At 34.5% G+C, this 15,031-nt stretch overlaps 1 protein-coding gene across 1 annotated transcript; it reads right to left on the reverse strand.

The window, feature by feature from the left end:
• Window positions 1-399: 399 nt before the first annotated feature.
• Window positions 400-9,334, reverse strand: LOC115969087. The gene is made up of 9 exons (XM_031088653.1): window positions 8,945-9,334; window positions 7,307-7,504; window positions 6,708-6,805; window positions 4,148-4,235; window positions 3,864-4,067; window positions 3,526-3,782; window positions 2,549-2,639; window positions 2,206-2,422; window positions 400-967 (listed from the first exon to the last, which is right to left on the reverse strand). The coding sequence occupies exons 1-9, from the start codon at window positions 9,167-9,169 to the stop codon at window positions 756-758; spliced, it is 1,590 nt and encodes a 529-aa protein (XP_030944513.1). The 5' UTR covers window positions 9,170-9,334; the 3' UTR covers window positions 400-755.
• Window positions 9,335-15,031: the final 5,697 nt, after the last annotated feature.

The following is a 15,031-nucleotide window of genomic DNA, read 5'->3' on the forward strand; positions in this document are numbered from 1 at the left end:
ATAGCAACAAAACAAATATCAATAACCGATATAGAATTGTTCACATTTTGAAACATAAAAATGGATTAAGAGTATCATTGCCTCTTTTAAATAGCAACAAAACAAATATAAATAATTCATGTACAATTGTCTACATTTTGAAACATAAATATGGATAATTAAAAAATAAAAATAAAAATATCATTGCCTCTTTTAAATAGCAACAAAACAAAATTAGGAGGTGGTATGCATAAGATACTTTTTCCAAAGTTATTCTAGTTAACTCACTTAAACCAGTACTCCACTGTAACTTTTATTTTTTTGTTTTCGTTTTTTATTTTTTTGTTTTTGGGAGAGAAACGAAATAATAAATAATAAAATAAAATAAAAACCATATTGGGAATTGGGATTCAAAAGCACTTACAAATAAGATAAACTTGGATACATGAATGCAGCCAAACTTCTTTGAGGTAAATGCACCTGCAAGCTCTCAAATCCATGCCTACCATAAATTTTATTCTCTCTTCATGTTTCCTTTTCCTTAATTTATTTATGATTCGAAGGGAAAATAAAATGTCCAGTAATCGGAACTTCCAAACAAGTTGAAGACTTCCGGAGACAGAGAGTGTATCTTCTATTCTTGGCTGACTTCAATAACAAATGTTAGCGCATAGATTTTCAAACAATATCAGGGATCATACCCACTCTAAACTGTAACTATTTACAAGCAGAACTAATTGAACAAATAAGGGTGTGTCACAGAGGAAGCAATATTTTCAAGCAGAAGGCATGGAGGTTGAAAGGACTACATAAGATAAATATTGGAGCCCATCCTGGATTTTGCACACAGCTGTGATCCGATCTGCACGCAGATGTTCAGAGAAAGCATTGGCTTTTTCCTGGATTGAAGTTTGTGGAATAACTTCATGGGATTCAGCTGTGGCACCCTTTATGGCTGCTAAATAAGCTTCCGTTACGTCCGATATGCCTGACCAATGTATTAAAATTCAAATGTCGAACAATAATAAAAGAATGAAAAACTGGCCAGAACCATACTAAATACTGAGCATCTTACTGAATACTTCCTACCATATTAAAAAGTCCAAAATGTTAAAAGCATGTAGGGGAAAAAATTTAAAACCTTTATCCAAAAGCTATCTTCTAAAGTCAAAATTAATGTTAGAGTATAATCATGCCAGTCCCATACACATAACTGAAGATATCAAAGACTGTCCATCATAAAGCCATATTCTATCCTCCCCCTCCCAAGCACACACACACACACACACACACACAGAATTTGCTGCATAATCTCAGAGCTTTTTCCATGAATGTTCCTAACAACACAATTAGTTGCCTTTCATCACCAAACATCACCAGTTCTTAAATATAAATATATAAAGATTAAAAATATATAGGAGTAAATCTTGGTTATAATAATGTTGTTTTTACTTAAAGTTAGTTTATAGGTATCTCAGTTCATCAAGGTCCACACCTTGCTTGATTATAAAGAATGCTTCATGACATACATCCCCCTTATTCAACATTGTAGTCTAGTGTAATCATAAATGAAAACAAACCTTTATGTCAAAGTACATAAAATCAGTCTTAGTATAAGATCCAGATGTGAGAAATGAAGCATTTATTTGATTTTGTGTAGTTCACATGGGTTCTTTAAGACCTCTGGATTCTTTAAATGTCAAATGTCTTACATCTGGATTAAAATTAGAGAAAATTGGGGGGATTTAAATGGAAGGGGATCCTTTTCCATCCCATCAAATCTATATGCTAAAACAAATCAGAATCAAATTCATGGTCTTCTCATATTTGATATTCAAATTTTATTATGTTAAATAGACCAGAACTATCTCATGGTCTTCTAATTTTTTAAGTAGTGAAATCTTTAAACCTTTCACTTAGTAATAAATCAATTGGCTCAGAAGAAATTATCCTTCTTTTTTGATGAAAAATAAGACATTATACTTCTACAAAGTATTCAAAGGCTATTTGCAATCACTTCATTATCTTGGACAGTGAACTTCTGAATAAATAAACTGTGCCACTTCCTTTATATGAAATAACAAGATATGACTAGAAGTGATCAGAGGTGAGTTTTCCCAACTAACAGAAAATTGTATCCGGGAAAAAAAGACTATATTTAATTTGCAAGCACTGTTGATAAAAATAAAAAGTTCAACTAAAGAGATGAAGTGCTAGACAACCAACCTGTAATAAAGCTGTTGGAAACAGCTTCCACATATCCTGTCATTGACTGTGCCTTTGTTCTGATTATCTTAGCTTTTTCAACAGAATCCTCAGGCCAGTCAATTTTGGCAATATCCTCATCAGCAACTTCATCCTGAACTTTGCTAGCATTAGAAAGAATGGATTTACCAAGCATCAACAGTTGAGAAACAGCAAAACAGCACATTTCTGAGAGTCTCTGCAAAAAATATATATATAAATAATAATTTCATTTTTAACTACCAACAATAAAAATTAAGCAACCATATTGAAAATAAGAGATTTGGGTCACATGTTTCCAATAAAATCCCTAATATCTACATACATGAACTCCCTCTGAGTGAAGCGAGTCTATTCTGCCAGCAGTCCTTTGGATCATATCATTAACAGCTACTCCTGCTAATGCATTAGTGAACCTGGAATATTGAAAGCAATAATTGCAGCATAGTGAAAACGGTGTTTACCAAGGTCATGGAGAATTTCATTAACAGTAACCCAGCTGGTATCACCAATACTACAGGACAGAAAACTACACACCCTAAAATCCCTTATGTATGACAGAGGATTGAATAACCACTAGACTAAAAATAGCTTCTTCTTTTTTGATAAATTTGATAGTTAGAATGGGGGCTCTTGGCACTACAAAGCTAGTCTAAAACTAACAATCTTGCACTATCTAATTTCTAAAGCATTCAACTGTCCCCAATTCCACCATTTAACTATATGTTTCCCGTATGTGTTGATCCATGCCAAATGTCAAATGAATGTGATGTTGAAATAGACTGAATCCAAAGATAAATTTCTTTAAAGAAACTTCAAGTTTGAGTACAATATGGACAAGACAGCTCCCAATTCCAATTACCTAATAGTTGAGAAGGGAAATTGGCACAGAGTAATGACATATTCTAAAAATGGGCTTAGTGCAAAATGTATCACACAAAAAGTCATTTACTGGTATCAAAATATCCACAGATTTACAGCTGGTATAATTTGATCCTGGCTTTGTGTTTGCACAAAATGTAGAACTTGAGGGGAAAAGAAGTCAGAATAAACAAGAGACTTAGAGGTTTTTTTTTTTTTTGATAAGTAATAAGAAAAAGAGACTTAGAGGATTTTATAAAGCAACAGTGATTACAACATGCAGTCATATCAGCTATACAAGATTTGGAAATTAGATAATGGGAACTAAATGAAAAATCATATATAAGTGCAAGCTGAAGCAAGACAACTAACAAACCAGTGCAGAATCACATGCAACATCCATTAACTGTTGAGAAGATGATAACTTTACAAGAAATTTACCCCACAGCCATGTCAGCAGCCTTGCTAACACTTGAGTCGTGTAATTTCTTCATCTCATCATCACTTCCCTCAGCCCCAGACTCTACTTTCTTCCCTTTGTCTGTCTCTACACCATTTCCATCCATTTCAGTACTCAAACTAAAAATTTGCTGGACCTGTTTAAGCTTCCCATCAAATGCAGGTCTCTGTTCCGATGATAATTTTGCTTTTCTTCGGTTACATAACAGGCCATGATGGTTGGACAATGCCTCCAGCTCCTGCCAGTATTAAACTTTAACAATTTCAATGATACTATTGTTTTAACTATCAAAATTCAACTCCAAAGTTAAGAAAATGACCTCCAACTGTTCTGGACCTCCATATATGTAGAAGCATCGATCAAATGTCACTTCCTCGTACAACTGATCCTCATCAGTTTGTTGTTCAGTTTCTTTTGAATTCTTCTCAACTTCAATACCAGTCTCAGTAATTAGTAGATCAATGGTCTCCTTGCCTACAAGTTCAAGCACTTGCATTCCCTTTGCTGTAAAAGCTTTTCCAGTCTGTAACATTGAAGGTGAGGAATAAGCAATTTGGCAACATTAATAAGCAACATGGTATGGATCATCACACTCATGCAAACCTCTAATATTGATGGTGCAACAGAGCCAGGTGCTGGTAATCCACCATGCTGAATAGATTCTGCCAGGTTAACAGCAGAATGCTCAATCCTGAAGAAGATAAAACATAAAACTCATTTGATCAACAAATGAAACAGCTGCTTGTGATGAGCATAATAACAAGAGACTATCATAAATTCTAATCAAATGGAACATAATTTACTATCATCCAGTGAAAGAAATAAAGAGCTGAATTCAGAAATTGTCAAAATGAAATGATATTAGAAACAAGGCACCTTTAAATCTAAGCAGAATTTACTATCATAAATTCTAATGGAATGGAACTACTCCAAGGGTTTTCCATTTTCTTTCCTTCCTTCCAACCTCCCCAATAGATAGAATATATTAGAAAATAAATAGAGCTGGGGATGCCCAAAATACACCCAAGGTATGGAATGTAAAAGGCACTAACAAACAGTGTTGGTAAACGCATCAAGCATACTTAAAACGCAAAGGCCTCTTGGAGTCTAGGCACAAAGCGCAAGTGCTTGCCTTATTAAAGTAAAGCACACATTTTTCAGATATAATATCTTATAACCTCTATTAGAAATATTCATGACATATAATGAAAATTCAAATTCAAATTCAAATTTTTTTTATATTTGACCCATTATTAGTGCAATTGTATAATTTGTAAGTTCAAACTTTACTTTAAGTTATTTCAATTTCTTAATATTTTTATATAGTAAATTGAAAACAATTATCAATGAACAATATAGTAATAAACTAGTCGTAAAAAGTTTTAACATTACATTTTCTATAATTCTCCTGTGCTTTATAAAAATACGTAACCATGCTAGTTATGATCAAATGATGTATATGGTTTAATCAACATACATCTAAAAGGCAAAGACCAAAAAACATAAGAAGGAATAGTACATTAGCGTTTTCTGCATCTTTTGACATTTAAATAAAAATAATAATACAACACCTTAAGATTGGTGTATGTATAGCAAATCAATGGTCCATGTCATTTCCTTCAAGATCATGCAATTAATTTTATGAATAAATATCTTTTTTAGCAATAAAATCAAAAGGTGTGTCTAGGCATGCTTTGTGCATCTTCAAAAAGCACCAAAAAAGCGTTCCTAAGGCGCGCTTCCTGAAATGAGCTTCACTTTGGCCAAGCAAAGCACTTAGACCCTGGGGCTTCGAGCTTTTAAACACGCTTTTAATAACATAGCTAACATAGTCAAAAAATCTAGAGATGTATCTAACTTCAATACCTGTAAAGAATCCCCACAGAAACTTGAATCCTAATACAACACATTCTAGCCTGATTGTACTGATTGTACAAGGCCCTAAATCCTACATTTTCACAACTTCAAAATGCACGGATAAAGACACAGGAGCAAGCAACACTGCATCTGATCACGACAGACTTGTCTTAAGAGGCATAGATGTAGCAAAGAATGCCATTAAATTTTTTTCTAACACAAACTGACTATTGTGTTATGCTTCCCACAATATCTTATATTTCTTCTTTCAGATACATCTAACCTACTTACCAAATTAGCCAAAACAATTATATCTTTCTACGTTACCAAACTTCATAAGATATTGGCTATATCCAGACACACAGATTTCAAAAATCATGAAACATAGAAAGAATACACTCTATCAGCACAGACTTGTTCCCATAATGTGGCAGCAAGTTGAGGGGCAGTAACATTAGGCTGTTGGGGTGTGTATGAGAAAAATCAGAGTGTACTCTGTGGGGAAACATTGTAAACTCAGTGGGTTTGTAAGCCTGGGTGGCTGATCAGGCTAAGGTAGGTTTTGAGTGAGGAAAACACCTCAAAGTTCCTTTGTACTTCCTGTAAGCTTGAGTGTGTGCATTCACTCAAGCTCAAAGTTGACTCACTTGTGATTTGTTGGGTTGTTAACTAAGAGAGTAAGTCATACTTAGTGCCATCACAAGGCAAAAATTAGGGGTGAAAATATGCCCTATGACAAACGCAGAAATATATATCCAAAATGCAAGTTAGATTACCATAACTTAAAAAGTGTAAGCCCCATGTACCAAAACAAAACATTAATATATTAGTTAGCTTATGGAGGAATTGAAGCGACTTTCTGGCAAACAAGCATCAGTACGTACCACGTTTACTCCAAAAACTAACAACATAATACTCATGTGCTTGCAATATTCTCCTTTGTTTTTTTCTATCTAAAAGTAAATGCAAGAATTGAGCTTATGGAGGAATTGAAGCGACTTTCTGGCAAACAAGCATCAGTAAGTACCACGTTTACTCCAAAAACTAACAACATAATACTCATGTGCTTGCAATATTCTCCTTTGTTTTTTTCTATCTAAAAGTAAATGCAAGAATTGAGCTTATGGAGGAATTGAAGCGACTTTCTGGCAAACAAGCATCAGTAAGTACCACGTTTACTCCAAAAACTAACAACATAATACTCATGTGCTAGCAATATTCTCCTTTGTTTTTTTCTATCTAAAAGTAAATGCAAGAATTGAGCAATAGTATAATTATAAACACATCCAACTTAAATAGAACATACTTGTGAACAAAATCTGAACCCCCTCTCCATGCACTTCCTAACGCTTGCCATGCTCCAGAAGCCAAATTCTCTACAGAATTGTCAAGAACCTTCAAACCCTGAAAATATTGAAATTTTTTAAAACAATCTATGGTTAATGACACAGAATACAAAGTATGAGAATGATAAAAATATCAATTAAATAACACTCATTTCTGGTGAAACTGTGTAACTAAATTAGACTAAAACTACAATATAAGCATTTTGTGACACTATGCCATAATCAATACCTTCCACATATTTTCAAGAGTAATCTAGACAGCAATGTCAATAAATGATGATTCTTCATATATGAATAGAGTAGAGACAAACATGAAAAAGTTGCATTAATGCCAGCTATAGCATCAAAGAACATTTAGTGCAATGGATAAAAGAATAGAGAAATAAAACAATAAAAACAACAGAGAAGTAAAGGCTGAAGATTACATATTTACCATTGCATGTCCCATATTTGAGATGGCAAAAGAATGCATACCATAAACACGGTCAGTGGAAATGCAATATCAGATTAGAGTTTGCAATACAAACAAAAATTTTCAGCACTCGTATGTATGACTTGCCTGGCCAAAGATTGACTCGTCACTAGCTTTCTCCAACTTATCCAAAGCAGCTTTCCGTATCTTGTCTTTATCATCTTCACTTTCCTTTTCATTGGTCGAGTCTTCTGCCTCTTCCTCATCCTTAGAAGATTCAGTGTCCTCATCTGCAATTTGCATGTCTGAAATGCTTTTAGCTGCGGTCTGAGCAACAGCAGCAGCCTGCACCCACAAGGTCAACAAAAATACAAATAATTGGCCAAAGGACACTGAACAACAAACTACTGGAATTTAAAATGCAAAATACATAATAGTGCACTGATAATTGAAATGTTTGAGCAAGTGATAGCCACTCACCATTTATCTAATAATCTACCAAGGACATTGAACAGCAAACTGCTGGATGATGGGGTGGAAGAATGAGAAAATAACACTAATACTACATTGCTGGAGCAAGTCATTTTCTGAACAATCAGGGATATATCTAATTGAGTAGCAAGACTGCTGTGCCCAGAAAGTTTACGTAATTCCCTCTCAATTCCAAGGAAGTCTAACTTTAAGGAAGAGAATTCTTATCAATTTTAAGATACTCAATTCATAAAAATTCCATTATTCAATGCTTTCATGTTGCATAGATAGCAACATATGTAAGATTCCAAAACCATTCGCTGTACAAAACTTCAACATCCGGACTTTAGTTGAGAAAATACCAAATATATATCGGTTATGATCATAGGAAAAAATTGAGATATGGACTTTTTTTTTTTTTCTTTTCAATTGGTAAGTTACACACACACTTGGTGGGTCTTGAACTCATGATCTCACCCTCCAACCAATTAGTATGGGAGAAGGAAGTGCCAATTAAGCTATAGCTCATTGGCCCAACCCAGCTATGGACTTGACATCAATGTAAACTATAGTTTAATGCTCTGAAATAATTTTGCTTAATATTCACAATGGCTACATTGCTCTCAAAAGTTGAAACATTCAGACATAATATGAGATTTTCAAGAAATAATTTCGTGTTTTGGTCTTGAGGAAATCTCAATCTCAATTTCTTCCTTGATAAGCGAAACTAGAACCAAAACCCCTTGGGAAAAATCCACTACAGCCAATTCAACATCCGAAACTACAAAACCACAACCCTCACTCCTCACAAACCTCTTGAACAACCACCAACATCTACAATGCAATTATTCTTTACTAACAAAACTGCCACGCATTCAAAAACAGCACAATCCAAACACCAAAAATTGGAACTTATAAATTCAACCAATTCCCCTATAAACCAACCCTAATTTCCAAAATTAGAAACCACTTAAATTTATTATATATTAAAAATAAACTTTTGCAGCACAATGCCATTAAACTAATCAAATTGATTGAAGAAAATGGATCTGATAACTCAACCAGTTCACCTAAAAACCCTAATTTCCAAAAACTAATTACATTGTCCAAACATTCAAATAAATATCCAAACTAGTGCAGCACAATGCGACTAAACTAAACCAATCAGATTGATTAAAAGAAAAAAAGAATGAAAAACAATTGGATTTGATTATTCAACCAGTTCAACTATAAACCCTAATTTCCCCAAAAAAAAATAAAAAACAAAAAACAGCTTAGACATTAGAGAGAGAGAGGGGAAATGTGAATGCGTACATTACGAGAGATTTCTTCAGCGGCCTTTTGAAGATCTGAGAAAACAGAGAGATTAGAGAAACCCCAACCGCCCCACCCTCCTCCTCCTCCGCCACCACCACCACCGACACTGGCTTTTTTCGGTGTTTCCGATTTCGCTTCTTCTTCTTCTTCTGTTTGTGGTTTCGGTTTTACTGCTTCTTTGTCTTTCTCATCGTTCAGTAACTGTTTGTTCTCTCCCTCCATTTTTGTGTCGACACTCTCTGGAAAATGTAAAAGCTGTTGTTACTATTTCTTTGTTTCAAATTTCTAAAGACTTAACACTCTCTTCGGAGAAGACCAAGAGAGATAGAGAGGGTCTTTGCGATCTGATTTTCCCAATCCAAACGTAAAATTCAAGTCAGAAGAACGGTGTCGTTTTCATCTTCTACTTATTAACGTGTATTTTTTAAATAAATAGATAACTTTTGTAATTGAAAAGTGAAAACAACCCCCCTTTTTTGCAAATTTTTTTTTTTTTTTTTTTATAAAGAAGAACAAGAAGTCACAATGAAAGTAGTTTTCTTTCTCTCTCAAAATAAAGTAGCTTTCTTTTGCTTAACTTAAAATTATTAAACGAGATTCAATTTCAAATTATTCATTTACTATATAAAACCTTATCAATTAAACCAATCCAAATCCACAATATTGTAGGTTTTTTTTTTTCTTTGGAAACAATATTGTAGTTATCTCATATTAAAATTTTGCAGACTGTTATTAAGGGACATATACATTACGCCACGGGGATCAATCTTATTGGGTAATACTTTCTTTTTTTTCTTTTTTTCTTTTTCTTTTTTTCTTTTTTTTTTTTTTTGAGAAAGGGGTAATACTTACTTGATTAGCCCAAAAAAAATTGAATAAAATTATTCCTACATGACTCTACAAGTTGGGCTTTGCGTAACATTCTTTCCACATACATCACCTCACAAAAAAGGGTAAACCAATAATGCTGCACCAAAACAAAAAGCCAAAAATCTAGATAGCCTAACCAATTGAGCCCACAAGTATATTACTTTCCTTCCACACTAGATTACACAATATGCCCTGAAAACCCATTTCTTCATCACTTCACCAAATAAGCATGAAAGCCCAAAAGGGACCACAAATAACGTAAACCCAAAGGAGAAGGATAATAAATACGTTTCCCACGGGTAAAAGAGGCCACCTAGGCCATTTCACTCAACAAAGGCCCCCGGCCCACTTTGAATCTCCAAACCATGCACAAAAGCAACAAAGTCTAGCCCATAACAAAGCAAGGAATTGAAAGCGGTTGGGTAGCTACTTTCGTGAATCGTGTCCAAACAGAACTAGCCGATAGTTTGACTAGTTTAGTTTTTTTCTTTTTCTTTTTTTTTGGTGTAAAAAGAGGATAGCATAAAAAGTAAAAAGTAAATAACAGGGCAAAAAGAGTTATAGGAAAAAGCCTGATACATGCCATCAAGATTAGCCTCAACTATCTCAACTTAGTCCACAGGCAGACTTTCATACAAAATAAAATCTAAGTTTTGATTAGTTCCAATTCTAGCTAATCTATCTGTACAACGATTTGCCTCTCAAAAGTAGTGCCTAATACGAACTTGGGGAAATAGGGAGACCAATTGCCTACAATCATCCAAAAGGAGAAACTATATTATTTGAGGGAGAAGAATTAGCTAAAGCATCAACAATAGACTTAGCATCTAATTCTACTTCAACAAAAGAGAGATTTTGGTTGAGGCAAATAATCAATTCATCTAGGAGATTCCACATCTCGACTAAGAAACTAGTTGTATGTCTAATCTTCCTAGAGAATCCCATGACCCAATTGTCATCCTCATCACGAATAATTCCCCCTTCTCTTGCTAGCCTTAGGTTTCCAAGTAACGAACCATTTGTGTTGAGTTTCAACCACCCGGCACTAGGGATGGCAATAGGCCAGGGTGGGGTCGAATGATGAGGTCTTTGCCCTCGAATCACATTGTTTTGTCTTGTCCCATCCCCGCCCCACCTCACATGACAAGAAAAAATCTATTGCCCTATCCCCACCCTTTAGGGCCCCATGAAACCCCACCCCACCTTGTAAAACTCTACTTCTTGTTAATTTGCCCACAACTATTACAATTTTCTTCAATAAAACCTATTTCATTAATAAAAATATACTTGAAATTACAAATAAATTTATCCTATCAAATCAAAATAATTTTTAGCAAAAACTAAATAATATTATCCAAGAGTTTAACAAGACAATATCACAATAAAAACAAAAAGTCTCATAGTACAAAATCAATGATTCAATAGTATATAAATTTGTTTCTAATAAAAGCAAAAGAAAACATTAAAATTGGTACCTTATTTCCAACTTTGCTAAAGAGAAAAAAGAGGTAGAGAACCACATTAAGTAGAATAAAATAAGCTAATAATATGTTTTAAATAGTAGGGTTTTAGTTTATGAAAATTTTACAATTTAACCCTTATCAACGCAGGGAGGGGTGGGTTGAATCTAAAAAATCTAAATTTATCCTCTTATTGGGTAAGAAAAACTCGTGTGGGGCAAAGCGGGGAGAGGCGGGTCAAGCTTCCTCTTTCAATGTACCAACGCAATGGAAAAATTGAACGGTGTGCTGATTGATTTCCTTAGCTAGATTTGGGCTCATGTTTTTATTTCTAAAAACTATATGGTTTCTAGACTTCCAAATCATCCAAATTGCAAAAAGAAACAAAAATTTCCAAGGGGGATTGTTGGGAAAATAACACTGCTTGGTTTGCAATTATTTGCCAGCTAGCCATGAAAGTTGCTAGTGGAGAAGAAATCATCTATAATCCTTATGCTAACAACAAATCTATATTATATTTAAATACTCAAGTTAAAAAATAGATACCAAAATATTATTAAAATATTCTAAAAATTAAACTCTAACTATTCACTTTAGGCAAAGAGAGTAACTGTTCATTAGAAAAAAAAAAAAAAAAAAAAAAAAAAAAAAAAAACTTATTTCAATTTAGAGAGGTTGTTGGAGCATCATTTGTGATTAGACTCTTATTTCTTTCACCAAAAATGGAATAAAGAGAAAAAACATTCTTTCTCTTTGAAGTTTCAATCATGGCTTGAGAAGTTAGGACCAAAACTTCATTAGAAGGGAAACTTTTATTTCTTCCACCTATGGCCAGACTTCATCATGAAAAATGATATTATTTATTCATGAATCATAAGAGAGAAAACTAGAGGAACATCATTGGGGAGGCATAAGGGTCCGTCTAGTAGAGATCTAGCAACTCTAGGTTAGGAGCTTGGCATGTCTTCTTTTAAGTCCTAGGCTTTTGGTGATTCATGTGCAGCAACCAAAAGCCAACTTCATCATGCATTCTTTACAATTAACATTACTTGGGTTTATGAGATTCTCCCTAGCTAATCAAAGCCTAGAAACCTAACCAAAACTTAAATGTTGAGAAAAGATTCAATCTTGTAGTTTTAATTTCTTGCATGGATTATGAAAGAGGAGCAAGTGTCTTAACTGTAACAAACTTGCCATTTTTGCTAAGAATTAGGAAGAATGGTCAAAACTCAGTGTCTACTGGATCAAACATATTCTATCTCTACCATCTCTCATCTTTTCACTCCCAACAACTCTATAAAATGGAGGAAATTAGTAGAAAACCACCTACTAAGTAAAACCCATCAGTACTAAAGCCTCAATTAAAAGCTATAGTTCTCACCATCTCATCTCTTTCATAGAAGTCTTACACTTTGAGGAGCCCATTTGGTTACCGATTTTAAACACTGGTGTTCAATGTTTAAACACTGAACACTAGTGTTCAAAAGAAAAAACACATGTCTGGTAGGGTATCTGTGTTCAATGTTGTTTGAAAATTGTTATTAAAAATATGGGTTTTAAACGATGCTTTTTGAAATCACCTAGGACCTATTTTTAAACAACAAATAACACTTCTAGTGGCAACACAGTAAATACTTTCAAATCCCATGGGTCCCATCTGATGTGACAAACCTTCTCTCTCTTCTCTTCTTCTCATTAGACCCGCCTCTGCCTCATCTTTAACATGCCGAATCCACATAACATTAACATCGATCAACAACTCTCACCCATCAGCAGCAGAGCATTAAACTCTCACCCATTAGCACCTCTCACCGAGCCATCTCACATAAACTCACCCAATGACATAACTCACACCGACTGCGCCATTAACTCTCCTCACCAACCCATCTCACAAAACTCCACTAAGCTCTCCCTCACAACAATTCAGAATTCAAAAGCAACATCAATGAACAACTCTCACCCATCAGTAGCAGAGCATTAAACTCTCACCCATTAGCACCTCTCACCGAGCCATCTCACATAAACTCACCCAGTGACATAACTCACACCGACTGCGCCATTAACTCTCCTCACCAACCCATCTCACAAAACTCCACTAAGCTCTCCCTCACAACAAATCAGAATTCAGAAGTCATCTTAAACCCATCAGCGCATAACTCACCGACCCATCAACGGCTTCTTGTAGAAGCTCTCTTCCTCACAACGCATAAGCAAAAGAAGTAAAACCTTTTAATCCTTGCTCAAAAATTAGATTCTTTGCCCAACTGCCCCTTCGTAAAGATCCCCAACCGTCACAGGCCCAATCAAAGACCTAAGTCTTGTACGAATTTCACTCCACCCACAGCTACTCTACTCTGAGCTTTTGTCACACAGTCGCCTAGGGTTTGGTCAGGTAAGATGTTTAAAATTTATCCAAATTTTCTAGTAGCTTTCTTTCACATCTAAACCTACCTCATCTCAAATCACATTAACCCACGTTAGTTGTTTATTTACTCTCACTTCTTCATTCAAATGCAATCAGACACTGCATCCTTATCCTCCTCCACCTCAGTGATGCCATACAGAACATTAGTACCCTTGAGTGCATCCTCCCCTGACCATGTTCCCTTACTAGTTGGTCTACATCTATATAATGAAATTGTAATTTTATCATGTTCCCTTCAGTTTCTTATATATGTGATTATAATTTGTTGTCATTTTTTTGCATGTTCTGTTATAATTTTGTAGCTAGTTCATCATTTTGTAGCTAGTTTGATATAATTTGTCTTCATTTTGTGGCCTCTGTGTTGTTGTGTTTACATCCTTGTGCTCTATATGTGTAACTGTAAACTTGTTGAGTAGTCAGCAATTTATGCTTTGGATATTCTTTCATGAAGTTATTTTTGGTATATGATGTCCACTTCAATTTGTTCAGTGTATTGTGAGAAAAAACAATATTATGATTATTACTCTTACAATACAACAATTATAACAGATCAATCTATGGTTGTGATACCTTATGTACTTGTTATACTTATTTTCCATTTTCTTGGGTTGTTGTTGCCTTTAACTCTTGAAGATGAACCTCTCCCTTTAACTCTGTTATGGCATTTTCATCATTTTGTCCTTATAACCTTATGAAGCACATGATGATTGTCTAACTTGGATTCACTCTTATATGTCTGCTACTTGGTAGTTTAGTGAATAGGAAGTTCATGTTTGATTATTTGTATTGTAAAATTTCAATATGTGAGTAAAAAAAAATTTAGATTGTTTAAGTTGGATTCACTCTTATATGTCTGTTGCTTGGTAGTTTAGCAAGTAAGAAGTTCTTGTTTGATTATTTGTATCGAAAAATTTCAAATGAGGAGTATATATGAGGATAACAAAATTTATTTAGATGGCAAATGCCACAAATGATGCTGAAAATGGAAAGTTGTGGCCTCCCCCAGTGGAGAAGCATTTCATAGATATATTAGTAGATGAGGAATTTAGAAGGAATATGCCTTTAAGCCATTTCAAGACAAGACTATGGACATTCATTGTGCGCGAGTTTAACTTACGCGCAAATAAAAATTACAACAAAGAACAACTTAGGCAAAAATATCAAAGATTGAAAGTTCGACACCGGGTCTTCTCCCAGCTCCTCAAACGTACGAGAATAGGATGGGACCCCATTGCAAAAACGATTGTAGAAAGTGATGGCGAATGGGCTAATGCAATTGCGGTAAGTGCTGAACATAATTAATTACCAAAATCATTTGTATTGGTTTTT

Source organism: Quercus lobata, chromosome 11 (assembly GCF_001633185.2).
Source record: "Quercus lobata isolate SW786 chromosome 11, ValleyOak3.0 Primary Assembly, whole genome shotgun sequence".
NCBI lineage: Eukaryota > Viridiplantae > Streptophyta > Magnoliopsida > Fagales > Fagaceae > Quercus > Quercus lobata.

What these genes read in the sequence shown, in the direction of transcription:
- LOC115969087 (XM_031088653.1), bottom strand. Translation starts at nt 9,169, where the DNA reads ATGGAGGGAGAGAACAAACAGTTACTGAACGATGAGAAAGACAAAGAA. An exon ending in ACGAGTCAATCTTTGGCCAG is followed by an intron (nt 6,806 to 7,306) that starts GCAAGTCATACA and finishes CAATATTTTCAG; the next exon opens with GGTTTGAAGGTTCTTGACAA. An exon ending in GCTGCTGACATGGCTGTGGG is followed by an intron (nt 2,640 to 3,525) that starts GTAAATTTCTTG and finishes TCAATATTCCAG; the next exon opens with GTTCACTAATGCATTAGCAG.